The sequence below is a fragment of the Carettochelys insculpta genome, chromosome 3 (genome assembly GCF_033958435.1).
Source record: "Carettochelys insculpta isolate YL-2023 chromosome 3, ASM3395843v1, whole genome shotgun sequence".
NCBI lineage: Eukaryota > Metazoa > Chordata > Testudines > Carettochelyidae > Carettochelys > Carettochelys insculpta.
This window is the reverse complement of record NC_134139.1, coordinates 55,636,175-55,651,764: the sequence shown is the minus strand read 5'-3', so window position 1 is coordinate 55,651,764 and position 15,590 is coordinate 55,636,175. Positions and strand designations below refer to the sequence as shown.

Sequence of the window (15,590 nt, the reverse complement as noted above, 5' to 3'; positions counted from 1 at the left end):
GGCCTTCCTAGTGACTATCACCTCTGCCAGAAGGGCATCTGAACTTAAGAACCTCATGTCTGAGCCCTCCTATACAGTGTTCCATAAGGACAAGTTTCAGCCCCACCCTTACTTGTGTGGATTAGCTTTACTAAAACTCTTGTGGGACTCACTGGAGGAATGGGGGAAGCTTTTTTGTAGGTGGGAACACATTTTTTGAGAACCTTGATTTTTTTCAGATAAGGGACTGGTGACAGAGGTGGGTTTGGACAGCAGGGGCACATCCACATAGCCTCTGTACTGTTGGCACTACCCCTGCCGACAGCAAAATCTCATGTAGCTATGGTAATGGTTATCCATTTGCAATTTCATGAGCTGTCATTAGCATAGCGCTGCCAGCAGCACTGTAGACCTGACCTTTATGTTTTAATATCACAATAATAAAAATAAATTTACATAGACCACTTTTTCTCAAGAACTGTACATTTTTGATAGTTTGTGTGTGCATACAGTAGAACAAACAATAACAATGATGCATTAAAAGGTTAGAAATTCGTAATTATTTGATTGCTAATAGTAGGCTCTGTACTTTGACATTCTAAAAGCACATTTGGTATACTTTTTATGACACACAGGTAAGAAATCCAGTTTTGCTGCTTAGCAAAACATTGCCTAAGACAGCTAAGGAGATGATCCAAAGTCTTCTGGAAGAAGCTGCAGTTCTTTCTTACAAATCCAGAAGTTATGCAAATTATCAGTATCTCTTCGACAGTTCCATTGCTGATATGAAATCACTGTCATTGGAAAGGATGTCACACAAGCATCAAGGTGGAGATTCAAGTTCTCAGAGACTGAATAAAGAGCTCTCTGACATTGAAAGTGAATTAGCTCTACTAAAACTCTTGTGGGACTCACTGGAGGAATGGGGGAAGCTTTCTTCTGGGTGGAAACATACACTTTTTGAGACCCTTGATGCAGATTTAATACAAAAAGATGTTAGCAGACTTATGCAGACAATACAGATGCTAGAAAAAGGTAAAATTATTGAAATCACTACTTGTTTGAGGCTTATAGTCATTCATCAATGTATTGAAGAAAAATTATTTAAAAGCTATGGGCTAGATCCTCATCTTCTGTAAATTAGAATAATTTCACTTGTTTTAATGGGTCTGCTCTGATTTTCACTACTATTTTCTTATTCTACAAAATCAAATTATGAGATGCAAAAATATTAAATTGGTGGCTGTTCATTGGGGCTTTTAAACTTAAAGAATATTCCTGGTTCTTCTTCTTCTGAGGGGGATATAATTAGGTATGCCCTTCTTCAAATCCTAGAATTTAAGGCTATTGCTGCCCAAATTGTTTAGAAAATCATATTAATTTAAATAAAATTAAACTAAAAACCTACAGCTATAGTCCATTATTACCGCATTCTAATATGTTTTATAAATAATGTCAGTGAAGCAAATTAATAAGATGAGGCAATGGGGTTAGTAAGATGCTAAAAAATTAGAGAGAAAAATGTAATGTGTTTATCTGCTTATACAAATTGAAATGAAAGTCTGATATACTGCATGCATTTTATATTTTCCAAGGTTTACCAGAAAATACTATTATAATAGATCTGAAGCAGTCACTGGTGGATTTTAAAGAAGTTTTACCTGTGATTGTGTCTTTAAGAAGTCCATGTCTTCAACCAAGGCATTGGGAAGCTATACAACATATTATTGGGCAATCCATTTTGTGTGATAAAAAGTTTACGTTGGATGATGTTCTGCAAGTGAATGTAAATATATGTTGGATTATTTTTACCTAACCCCAGAACATGTTAACATTTTTGTTTTAAAATGTGGTTGTAGAAGTTGAACCTCTCTAGTCCAGCACCTTTGAGACTTGACCAGTGTTAAACGAGAGAATTTGCTGAACCATGGGAAGTCAATATTGTCTAGCAGCATTACCAACACTTCCACTCCTTACTGGGCTCTTAGAAGCCATTTAGGGTAAATTAGATCTAAATAACACATAGAATGTGGCTATCCAGGACTGGTGGCTGTAAACAAACTATGGGACCATGGGAAACTTGGCCACACCCATGATAGCTGGACATCCAGCTAACTAAAATCATGCAAGACCATGGATGTTGCTGGATGAGAGAGTTTTGTTGGACCAGAGAGGTTCAACCTATAGTTAGTTTGTTACACTTTTGAGATTTTAAAGATCTGTGCTTATGATTGAAGGTTTATGATTAGCTTTTAAATACATAGTCCAGTCGACTACTGCTACTCCACTTCTGCAACTTTAATAGGGATATTTGTATATTTCGTCAAATTTTGAACTCCAGTTATTTAGTAAAATATCTGTATTATCTCATGTTTATATATTGTTCAGCCTTTAGTGATGCAATTTTCCACTTCAGTTGTTTCAGTACAAGAAAGAAATAAATGATGTATCGGTAATAGCAACCAATGAAGCCACCTTGGAAGTAATACTTAATAAGATGATTAATCTTTGGAATAAAACTAATTTCCATTTGTCTCCTCACCACTCTGAAACTTCCACTGTAATGATTATTTCATCTGCTGAAGATATAATGGCTCAGTTAGAAGAATCTCAAGTAATAATTTCAACAATTAAGGGTTCTTGCTATGTTGGGCCATTTAAGGTAAAGATTATTTGTGACATTTGTGTGTTTGGACAATAAAGTTTGGGGAAAACCTGTTCAAGTGATGTGCAACTGAAATAAATAGTATGCTTCTTTACTTTCAAAGCCTGGCAGCAATCCTTTCCTGAAGGTTTGCATTCCTGTATGCCTGTTGATGAAAATAGTTGCAGATGTGTCAGTCAGTAGGGTCTTCACAGAACTCCCTATAAATTCTACCTCCACAAGCCTAAATGCGGCATTTGTACTGCAGTTACTTTTTGAAGTTTTTCTATTCAGCAGCAATTACTTCTGGTTAAATTTATTTTTGTTGTTAAACAGCTGCTATTTGGTAGCACTACTGTATATCTGGTCATTTTTCAAACCTGTCAAAGAGATCTTTCTATGGCAATGATCAGAAGAAAAAAGAGTGGGAGCAGTGCATTTATTTTCTAAAGCATCCATGTCTTTCTTAGCTTTCTGTCCTAGCTTGCATAACATATACATCAGCATGGTTAATCACGATGTTGAAAAGCAAGGCATTAAGTCTGTGTCTAGATTGGTGAGAACTGTTGGCAAAAGATACACAAATTGTGCAATGCATTTGTGTATATTTTGCCAACAGTTCTTTTGGGAGAGGCTTTTCCGACATTTGGCCCATCCACCTGGGGCTAAATGTCAGACATCCCCTTTGTCGAGACAGCCCTACTTCCTTGTGGAACGAGGTGTATGGGATTGTTGACAGAATGCTCCCGACTGGCAGATGGATCTCTGCCAACAAATCTGCAGTTTGGATGCATGTTCTGTCAACAAAACTTTTGTGAACAGAAGTTTTGTCAACAGAAGCCTGCAATCTAGACATAGCCTATATCTGGCTATCTTTAACTTTGCATGCAAATATACTTGAACCATACAAATAATATGAGCTTTGTCTTACAATTTTTAAAGATGCTCCACTTTAATAGCACTTTTTTCAGCATTACTGAGTTATATGTAAATGAAAGTTTTCTGCAATGAGTATTTGTTAATTATATGAGAATTAAAGTGGAGATTGAATTGAGGAAAGGTGAGATAGGGACTTCCATAGACAGAGGTAGCATGGAAAAATGTAAAGATGGAAGTAGTAGGAAGTGAAAAAGGCATGGAGTCACTGAACAAGGAGGAATGCATAAAAGTTCTGGTCAGAGAGTTAGGCCAGAATGGAATTGTGCACTTGAAGATGAGGCTATGGCATTTAAAGTGATATCATGATCAAGGGTGAATCATTAGAATGATTCAAAGAGTGAAGCCTGGTAATGTAGCTAGACAGATGTGGGAGGAGGATAACCACTATACATTTTGAATGGACTGAAGGGAGTCAAAAGAGATGCCACAGAAGCTTGAGGAGGCAATTGTAATAATTGTTATGCACAATGATGAGGGCATGTGTGAGTTTTAACTGTCAAGTAGAGAGGAAAGGCTAGATTTGTGGTGTGGTGTAAAGAAAGAAACAAAGATTTGGATATGGACTGAATGCATAGGGAGGGGAAACTTAAAACAACTCAGGAGTGTGGGTGGTGGGCTGGATAGTGGTGTTGGTAACACAACAGAAGAAATAGAAGGGAAAAATTATTTTGTAGGAGGATAGGTTTTAGCATTGGTAAACGTAAGTTATTAACAAGATCTTCAGATGGGATAGCTGGAGAACTCAGTTGGGATGAAGGATTGGAGAGAGAGGGGATGTAGGTGTTGAGAAGAAAGCTTCTTCCTTAGGATAAAGATGTTAACTGACACTGTAAGAGTGGATGAGGTTATCCAGGTATAGGGAGAGAAGAATAAATGTGCAGAGAAAAAGCCCCATATGACTTTCATAAAGAGGACAAGAGAGTAAGTGGAATCATCAAAGGAACCTATGTTTTCACAGTTTCCTGCCTTCAAATAGGTCTTAAACAATACAGAGTATTTTGGCTTCTTTTAATTACACAAATCTTGTTCTTAGAACCCAAATGTGACATTTTAAATCACATTTTCTATATATTTTTAAGGAGTCCAATTATTGTTAGCTGGGCACAATTTATTGTTTTGAGTCTCAGCTCAGATTGCAACTGTACATGCATTTGATATATAGATACTAGAGCTCATTGATTATTATTAAATAAGATACACAGCTAGGTATTTCATGTATATTTATATAGTAAAAGTAAACCCAGTATAGCAACTAGGTCTTCTCAGGACCCCTTCCAACTTTCTGCTCACAATTTGTTTAAGGCAAATATGGATAAATGCATTTTGTTGAAAAGTTTGTAGAAATAGGTTGACAGACTTTCTCTTTCAATTCTGATGGCTTCAGTGAACAGTAACAGTGAGGTTGATTTGTGAACAAGACTAGCAGGATTCAGCTCTGTAATTTATACCACTATAAGTAAAGTTAAATTTTAATTCATGACAGTTCCCTGAAATGAGAAGGATTTAACATGATTTGATACCTATTTTGTAGGTGAGCAATAGCTATTTTCTTCATACTTTCTTCATTCCCTTATGTAGTTTTATTGAAACAAAATAAAGAACAAACATGGCATATCATCTTAAGCCCTTTTCAAATATAAGCAAAATACTAATGAAGCAGGATTTTTGTCAGATTATGTTGAATGTGTAGGAATTTTGTATTTACTGCTATGCTATAGTCTGCTTAAAACTCTGTCAGAATTTTGTTTGTGAGTCCTTAGATAACATACCATGTAGAAATAAGAATTTCCATCTAATCTAAATTTTGCTTTATATTATTCTATTTTATATGGTAGAACCTTGTGGCTGCGTGGGACCGTAAGTTAAATCTCTTTTCTCGCACCCTGGAGGAATGGTTAACTTGCCAAAGGAATTGGATTTATCTGGAACCAATCTTTCATGCTCCTGAAATACAAAGGTATGGATCAATGAATATCACGTTGTCTCAGGACAAAATGATCTTAGCAGATCAAAGATTTGAACCTGAAGCATGTTCAAGAATTTAAGAGACAGTAACAAGTCTTTATGCTGGTGATGCATGAGGCAAAATAGACAAGATGGGTGAATAGGTATACTGCAATATGACGACGTTTGACATCCTATGATGCAACACAATGTTGAGAGCTTCAGTAGTTCAGTGGTGCTGTATTTCAGGGCTCACTATTTTATAAAATCAACCAAGATACACATTTCTTGAAAAGAAAAGCTAAATGTTTTGGCCTTTTCTCTATACAGAATTGTACCAATTTTTAAAAATGTGATTTTCTAAATTGATTTAGTTAAGTGGTCGCAAACCCTTTGTGCTGCTTCTCTTAATTAGCCTATTTGGACACCTAAGTAAACTAAATTGACATAAACCAGGTTGAAATTGAAATAAGAATATTCACAAATGATTTTGCACTGGTTTCACTCAGCTTTTAAAACTGGAATTTGTAGATGAGGCTGGATTACATCCTCACTTTACTAAAACATAACTGCAGTCTATTTTAACAGTAGCCCTTATATTGTCTTTGTTCAGGATTTTTTATATTCTTAGCTAGCTACTAAGTAAGGGAATGAGTGACACAATTATAATAAGAGTTAAAACTAGGATACTTCCTGTTTAATAGAGATTTCTGAATAATTTTCTCCTCAGATCCACATACATCTTTCTCTCCGTTGTATCCTTTCTTATCTTGGTCAGGAATTAAAGGAATGTGTTAGGTTTTGGCAGTGCGAATTCAGGCACTCGTAAAGTATGGTAAGAGAGAGACTGATTGACTGATTTGTGTTGTGGCATGCCACTCTGCAAGAGGTGTAATTGTATTTTGGTTGCTCTGACTCTTTGTGGTTCAACATAGAAGCCCAAAATATGCATTTGGGGAAGCAATATAAAGGATGTAGAAAAAAGAAATTGACAGCATTAAGAATTAGGTATATTTGAATGCTGCAGTCTGTAGGTTGATCTCTAATATATGTGATTTAAATAGGCAGCTTCCAGCTGAAGCAAGTCTTTTCTTTCAAGTCAATAACAAATGGAAAGATATAATGGGGCGCACTGAGGATGACCCAAATGCTCTTAGGTCAGCCGCTGCTGTGGGAGTCCTTGAGATGCTGCAAACCAACAATGCACATCTTGAAAAAATACAGAAGTCTCTTGAGGTAAACCATACTAGATCTTCTTAATTCTAGCCCTGATCGCTAAACACTAGATCATGCTGCAAACCAGAGTGCTTTCCTTTGTAAAACTTTGTGATTAAACTCAACAAATAGTACTAGAGTATTTGATTGTTTTGAGTGACACATTTGCAAATGCCAGCATGAACATACCATAGTCAAACAACAAATATGCTGAACATACCTTTGGACATCACTCTTTGTAGATAAATTTTAAAGCTTCAAAATAAAAGTCTAATATAGTAGTACATCACTTGGGAAATCTAGTTAAGCTTCAGTTTATATCTATATTAGTAGTGTAAGTAGTAGTAGAAAACAAAATCCCTTTAAAAGACTTACTAATAAAGAAGTGAACATGGATTTCACTGTACACTGAAGTACTAGATAATGAAGTTCTGATTCTTTCACATATGGGTATTATCAACTCTATGGCTACATCTACACTAGCCCCTTCTTTTCAAAAAGATCATGGTAATGACCGAGGTCAGAAGATGCTAATGAGGCACTGCCATGAATATGCAGTGTCTCATCAGCACAATAGCGGTCGTGGCAATTCGAAAGTGCTGCTTTCGAATCCCATGCTGCCTGTGTAGATGGGGGCCTTTCGAAAGGACCCCCAGTCTTTGAAAGCCCCTTATTCCTAGTTGGTTCCTTTCAAAAGGCCCCCATCTACACTGGCAGCACAGGATTCGAAAGCAGCACTTTCGAATTGTCGTGGCTGCCATTATGCTAACTAGGTGCTGCTTATTCATGGAGTGCCTCATTAGCATCTTTGACCTCACTCATTACCATGCCCCTTTTTGAAAATAAGGGGCTAGTGTAGGTGTAGCCTATATGTAAGACTGGGCTGTATTTTGCAATTACAGTGAGAGTTAAATTTCTGTTTTTGTATGAAAAAGTTTATCTGTTTCAAATTTGCAGCACATAAGTTTTGAGTCAAGTCTGTGTTTTTGAAGGATTATGAAACAAATCCATGTGTTTGTTTCTGAGTTCTAACTTCTTAAAATTTGCATTAAAATTTGACATTTTAAGTTTCATAATTTTCCAGGCTTCTGTAGCATAAAAACTAAGGACAGTAGAAACTTTGAACTTGGTTGATAATGAGAATATGGGCAGTATCACTATCATAATAAGAAAAAATCAGAGTTACTTGTATCTGAAACCTTTTGTGCAACATTTAGCTGGCAGAGAAAACGTCTTATGTCTGTTCCTGTCATTGGTTATGTCTACACTACAGCGGTCTGTTGACAGAAGTTACTGTAAGATATCTTCCAGCAAAACTTCTGTCGACAGATCACATGCACACACAAAAGCTGATCAAAAGAGCAATCTGTTCTGTTGACAGAAAGTGGCCAGACTGCCCTGCTGCTCTCTCAACAGAATGGACAACCAGAAGCTCAGCAAACAGGGCTGCCCTGTGAACTGGAAGTCTTGTCTATCGACAGAGGGGCCCCCGGAGTGTCTACACAGCTTTTATGTTTACAGAAATTGTCGACAAAGGCGTTATTGCTCATTACAGAGGCAGGCTGCAGCTACATTATGAGAAAAAAATCAAATTTAAGGCATATAGCTCATTTTTACCAAGTACCTGTCTTCAGGATAAATACCATTAGCTCAATTTATGGAGTACTAAAATCAATATATTGCTGTCATAATATCATCAGAACCTGATGGTGTGGCATTCAGATCAAATCTAAAATTCCAAATGAAAGTTAATATGGGAGGACCATATCTTTAAATCAAATTAATTGGCCTCCAGAGATATCCCATATGTGCCCAATAGTGTCTCCACAGTTCTCTGCTCTAGCCTCTTCCATCTTCACTGCTCTCAAGTTTGCAGGAATTAGGCAATAGAAAGACTGTTTCAGTTCAGCACTTGGAAGCCCATGGATGAAGGGTCATGCTTTTAGGAGAGGCTGAAAAACTTCTTTCTTTGCTGTTGGCATGGCTGTGGGGTCTGTGGTTCTGTGTATACCTCTGCTGTCTTTTTTTTTTCCTGCTCTGCCTGGCACCAGCTGCTGCCCCTCCGTACCACATAGCTAGGCTGTGGGTGGGGGTCATGCTTGTATAAGAGGCCAAGAAACTTTTCAACCGTTTGTATTTTGTCCTGCCCAACACGCCCCCTCCCTTCCCTTCCCCAGAGGTGCTCCGCACTCTGGAACTTTACCGCACCTAGCTGCGGCACTGAAGATAAAGGCAGCATGCCGAGATAAGCTGGAAGCGCTTACAATGCCGCCATCTCCTACTCTGTCTGCTTCAGTGGTTGAGGTAGGCTTACACTTATCCCAGGCTATGGCTGCCGGACTTCATTCAGCACTTGAGGGCCAGGGCAAGCACCAGCATTCACACCCTGCTCCCACATGTTAATTGCTGGCATGGTCTATTATATGCAGCCCTCTTAAAGACACGAGGCCTCTAGTACTTTCTCACTGCATTCCCTTACCTGATAGCAACCAGGTTAGCATGCTGTCATCCCCGTATTTGTCACCAGTGTATGCATGCTCACACTATCACACATAGCTCACCAGCCTGCATGGTATCTGCATTGGGCATACCCCTCCCTGCCGCCTCCTTATTCACCACAGTGGGCATCCTGGGATCACTTAGATCAACACAGACAACTGCCCTCAGCCCGTTCCACTCCACCAAGGAGATCGCTCCTCCATCCTGATCACTTCCCCACAGCTGAGAAGTCAAAGGAGGATGGGCATTTAGCTGATGACTGCTGATCCTCAGGCTTTGGGAGCTTCTCCTATTCTTAATGTACCTTTATTGCCAGAGGATGCAGTGGTACTGTCTGACATATGCCCAATGGATGTTATCTAACAGTTCCAAGAACTGTTTGAAAGAGTGTCAGTGGCCCAGCAGGTCTCATTACAGGAGGTGCAAGAAAAACAGTACCATCTGCTCAAAAATCTGCATCCTGCTCTTCAGGGCAAACTCACCTTGCCTGTAGATGAGGCAGTTATGGAAACAGATGGACTGTGGCAAACGCCTGCATCAGTCCCAACCTACTTCTTAGAGGATGGACAGTAAATACTGTGTCCCTCCCAAGGACTTGGAGTTCTTATTTACTCACCCATAACCAAACTCCCTGATGGTGGAGTCGGCATTGCACAGGGCTAAATTACCTCAATATAAAACACTGACCCAGGAGATGGATTATGAAAAAAACTAGACTTTTTTGGTAGGAAGGTCTATTCTTCCTCCACATTACAACTCAGGATTTCAAATTACATTGCCTTCTTAGCAAATCATGATTTTGACAGTTACTTAAAATGAGAGGGGCTCATTGAATATCTCCCCAAACCAAAGAGACCCATCCTCAGAGCAGTAATTCATGAGGGTCATACTGTTGCCTGTACGGCTCTGAAAACTGCTCTCGATATGGCAGACACTGCATTTAGGATAACCACAACAGCAGTAGTCGTGTGAAGGCCATCCTGGCTTCCAATATTAAGGGTGCCCCATGAGTTCCAGTTGAAGGTGGAGGACCTTCCCTTCACAAGTGAAAGCTATTCGTACCAAATACCAATGAAATCCTGCACACCTGCAAGGATTGCAGAACAATATTTTGCACTCTGGGTGTGTATACACTGCCTTATTTCCATAAACAGTATACCCTATATAACCACAACAGATATGGTCAATATGGACATTACAACAGTCCTCCTCAGAGGCAGTATGAGGACGTTAGACACAGGCCGTGCTCTGAGAGGAAATGCTCCAACACAAGTCACCGTGCCACCGCTCAATCCTCCAAGCAGGTTTGAAGATGTGGTCAAGGGCCTGCAAGACCTCCATCACAATCCAAAGCTATCACAACAGTGCCATCTTTACACTCACTGCCTCCTCCCCTCCCTGACACAGTGGGAGTCCATAATATCAGACCGCTGGATGCTGGAAATAATCCACATGGGATACACTATCCCTTTCATTTCTACCCCCCATCATACCCCTCCACCCAGTCCTTCTTCAGGTGCCCGTCTCACGAGACCTTGTTACAGCAGAAAGTCAATCGTCTCCTACTTCTTGGAGGATAGAGAAGGTGTAGTATGATGGGGTTTCTGGGTACAGCTAGAGAAATCAAACCAGGGTATCTTTGCTTAAATCAAACCATGGTATCTTTGCTTAAATGCAGACCACCTATGGTATGTCTAAATGGAGCTGTACTGCCAGCAGCTCCATGTTAATGAGTAATCTCACAATTGCAAATGCCTGCTCATTAGCATACTCAAGGGGAAGTTTTTCAGGCATAAGGGACTGGTGACAGAGGCACATCCCACACTGCTTGTTTACTCTTCACTTTCATGTATGGCTTCTGTCTGATTTGGAGAAATGGAAATGGAAGGAAGTGTAGATGCAGCCTGCTCCCAACAGATGAAGGATGTTCTCCTCCACAGCAAGGCTACGTCTACACGTGAAGCCTACATCGAAGTAGCTTATTTCGATGAATAACGTCTATACGTCCTCCAGGGCTGGCAACGTCGATGTTCAACTTCGACGTTGCGCAGCACCACATCGAAATAGGTGCTGCGAGGGAACGTCTACACGCCAAAGTAGCACACATCGAAATAAGGGTGCCAGGCACAGCTGCAGACAGGGTCACAGGGCGGACTCAACAGCAAGCCGCTCCCTTAAAGGGCCCCTCCCAGACACAGTTGCACTAAACAACACAAGATCCACAGAGCCAACAACTGGTTGCAGACCCTGTGGCTGCAGCATGGATCCCCAGCTGCAGCAGCAGCAGCCAGAAGCCCTGGGCTAAGGGCTGCTGCCCACGGTGACCATAGAGCCCCGCAGGGGCCGGAGAGAGAGTGTCTCTCAACCCCTCAGCTGATGGCCGCCATGGCGGACCCCACTATTTTGAAGTTGTGGGACGCGCAATGACTACACGGTCCCTACTTCGACGACGAACATCGAAGTAGGGCGCTATCCCCATCTCCTGATGAGGATAGCGACTTCGACGTCTTGCCGCCTAACGTCGAAGTTAACTTTGAAATAGCGCCCGACCCGTGTAGCTGTGACGGGCGCTATTTCGAAGTTAGTGCCGCTACTTCGAAGTAGCGTGCACGTGTAGACACGGCTCAAGAGACCCTCTACCTGGAAAACTTATCTGCAAAAATGGAGATGTTTCTCATACTGGTGCCACGGAAATAGTATAAATACTCATACCTCCCCACTACCGCTATTCTTGATTACATACTCTGCCTGAAAATGTCGGGTGTCTCAATTTCTTCTCCGAGAGTCCACTTCTCAGTGATGATAACCTTCCACATGCCTGTGAATGATTTATAAGTTTTTTGCTCACTTTATCACAAAAAGGATTCATAGGGTCCTTCAAAGTATGTACCCTCCTTACCAACTTCCACCACTGGCATGGGACTTGAATTTGGTTTTGGACCGAATCACTGGGCCTCTGTTTGAACTTCTGGCCACAGTTCCACTCCCTTTCCTATATATGAAGGTCTGCTTCCGGCTGTTCATCATCTCAGTGAGGAGAGTTGGGCAGCTTGCGGCTCTGATGGCAGAAAGTCTTTACACTACCTTTACAAAGGATAGGGTCATATTGAGGCCTCACCCAACATTTGTCCCAAAAGTGTGCACAGCTTTCCTTATTAATGAGCCCATTGTGTTACCTACTTTTTCTTGAAGCCACACACCTCATAAAGAGAGGCAGTAACGCACATAATTGATATCTGATGAGCACTAGCCCTTTTTTTTAGAAAGAACCAGACCCTTTTGCAAATCACAGACTGTTTATTTCTGTTGTTGAGTGTTCCAGAGGCACTCCTGTTTTGTCACAGCCTGTTTCTAAATGGATGTACATTTGCATATTCAGATGCTATAATCTGGTCAAGTAGACCACTGCAACAACCAACTTGTACGCACTTTACCTGAGCGACCTCTGCCTCTGCAGCTCTCTTCATGTCCCTCTGAAGGACATCGATCAGCCTGCAGTGGGGTTGTCTGACCACACCTTTGCCAAACGTTATGCAATCAGATCATAATTGGCATTAGACTTAGTCATGGCTATTTCCATTTTATCCATCACTGCTAAATGACTCTGTATCCATCAATTCGATTTGAATACTGCTTTATAGTCACTAACAGTGGAGCAGCCACAGGGACAACACTCAAAAAAAAAAAAAAAAAAAAAAAAAGGAAGTTACTCCTTTGTTTTTCAAAATGTGCATCCCCATGGGTGCTCCATGACCCTCCCTTTCCACCCCTCTACTCGAAGTCTGAGTTACTTGTCAGTAGAAGAGGAACCAAAGGGGAGGGGCCAGGCCTGAGTGTGATAGGCGCTTAGGAGGCATCAGCGTGAGATGCTTTCTGAGCATGCTCACCTTAGCTAGGGACACTGTTCTGCAAATCTCTGCTCTGCGGTTCTGGGGTGCACTAGTCACCAACAGCAGAGAACCCATGAGGACTCACTTCTCGAAGAACAGTCATTACTGCGTGAAATGAGTAACTGCCTTATATGGTGGCAAGTGGCTCATTAGGCATGAATTGCTCTGACATTGAATTCTTTGCTTCAGATGCCTCTTGAACAATCAGTGGGCAAGAATATATTTAAAATGTTTTAAAGATATGCTGTGTGTGTATGGAATATCATCCTGTGGAGCTTTGAAACTGCCTTTGTGCTCTGAGGTCTTCAAGAAAAGTAGGCTTGATGAACAGAATCATTGTGTTATAAATATGCATAGTGAAACACAAAATAAGACTGACCATGCATCACTACCACAAAGAACAAGAATTCAGTCACAGGAAGAAACAGATAGTATTGGATTAATTAAATTAAGGCAAAAAGAGTACTTTAATGAGCAGTTTGTAGGTGAGGAAGGGCACGTAGCTGACTTGAAAGGAGGCTGGTTGAACTACGGTGGGTAGCATAAGACAGCTAACTATGGTTAAAGGAAAAGAATAAAGAGAGCAAATAGAATGAATGTAGCACATGAAGGAAAAGAATGATGTTGAGAGGAGTATGTGTGGAATGCAAGATTATGAAAGTGACGGGGAGGATCCTAGGGGTCATATTTCTGTGTTATAGTTTCAATGTATCTTTAAAATTATTTTTAATTATTTTGTTTTGGAACAGGACTATCTTGAGATTAAGCGTATGATTTTCCCAAGGTTTTATTTTCTCAGCAATGCTGAACTTCTTGATATTTTAGCTGAAAGCAAAAATCCTGAGGCTGTGCAGGTAATATTTCAGTATGGCATTCTAGGGCCATGCTTCTAGTTACACATAATGACAGACTATTCATATTTTACTCTGAAACTTTTTAATGTCTGTTTTACAGCCTCATCTTGTGAAATGTTTTGCGAATATCAGGAAGTTACATATGCTCAGATATGACCAGAGCTGTCCAGTGGTGGTGATGATCAGTTCTGCTGAGGAAGAGACTCTTCTAGTGCCAAAGTATGGTATACATACATGTCATCATAATAATTAACATAATGGAAATTTAAGAAATTTCTGCTGATTTGCAGGCAGCTTTTTTTAAGAGTTTCCTAACTTTGGATGGATTCCTTGGTACAGATACTATTGGTATGAGATCTTGAAAACTTGTGCCAGGTTGCTTTAGAAGCATGAAAGCTTCATTATGCCTCACCATAAATATGCTAATACTATCTAATAATGGATGACTTTTGAATATTTTGAATGATTTTGAATATTGTGATGTGGAGCTCTTCTCACACTAGATTATAAAACCTCAAGGACCCATTTCAGCCCTGGAGCGAGTATGTGTAATTTCCATTGATTGCATTGGGAACTTCACCTATGACAGAACTGAGTTTGAATGTGGAGATTACTATAAATACTAACTCTAAAGTATACGTTGTTTCAACCTTTCTCTTAGTAGCATGCAAAGTGCAGTATAAATCTAGAAGTTGGTCAGTCATGTCAGATAACAGATAGTAAACATTTTGCATTAGCTCACGTATTTTGCAGATCAGTGTTTCTCACACTTCTAAGACATACAGCCAGTTCTTCAAGTGATTGCACATGTGTATTCCACTGTAGATGTTTGTGAGCTCCAGTGCACAGTTGTCAGAGATTTTCCCTAAGTGATTTATGTTCAAGCAGCATGAGCATGTCTGAGTGCTCATGCTGTTACAAAAGAGATCCACCACCACTCTCTGCAGCTGCTGACTGATCAAGGCAGGCAGTGTCCTTCACAAGCTAGTTTTGGTGGGTTGAGAGCAATCTGCCAGTTCTAAAAGCACCATCTTTTTTTCACCAATTTTGCATCTCCATTGTTGTTGTAGCCACATCACAATAGATAGGTGGGCTTAGAGTCTCTTGTATCTTTTGATGAAGGTAGCTGTTAGTAGCCATTCATTACCTTAGATAGGAGAGCAGGAAAGCTGAGGGCTCTCATATGAATTCCTCCACATATAAGTTTCTTCATGGACAAAATCTATCTTCATCTTCCACCAAGTTTGCTTATGAAAGTGGCTTTCACATTTCGTATTTTTATGTTGGTTCACATTTTCATATTAACCATTTTTTCTACTTACCTTCTTCCCAAAGCCACAGAATAAAAAGGGGAGATACTCAGGATATTAGAAGAACTTTAGCATTTTATCTGAAAGAACTAAACCTTTCATGTCTTTGTCTCAGTTTTTCATTGCATTTGCAGACAATGATAGACATTCCTGTTTCCATATAAAGGATTTCATTGTAGCTAACCACTTGTATTTGCCTTTGTTACAAGTTGGCTAATATGAAGCTAGCATGTAGAGCATTGGGTCATATGACTTGGTTTCATGTGACCTCTGTGACTTTTCTGGTTGACATACCTATATTGAACATTTCTATAGT

General features: G+C 40.0%; 1 protein-coding gene across 1 annotated transcript in view; it reads left to right on the top strand.

The window, feature by feature from the left end:
• DNAH14 (dynein axonemal heavy chain 14) overlaps positions 1-15,590 on the top strand; it is a gene marked incomplete at its 5' end in the record, with an annotated part of 447,359 nt that overhangs the window by 97,912 nt on the left and 333,857 nt on the right. The window contains 8 exons of the mRNA XM_074988409.1: positions 615-790; positions 821-1,014; positions 1,575-1,765; positions 2,396-2,641; positions 5,398-5,519; positions 6,571-6,742; positions 13,860-13,964; positions 14,065-14,183. Of these exons, the coding sequence (XP_074844510.1) occupies positions 615-790; positions 821-1,014; positions 1,575-1,765; positions 2,396-2,641; positions 5,398-5,519; positions 6,571-6,742; positions 13,860-13,964; positions 14,065-14,183 (1,325 nt within the window). The remainder of the gene's footprint in view (positions 1-614; positions 791-820; positions 1,015-1,574; positions 1,766-2,395; positions 2,642-5,397; positions 5,520-6,570; positions 6,743-13,859; positions 13,965-14,064; positions 14,184-15,590) is intronic.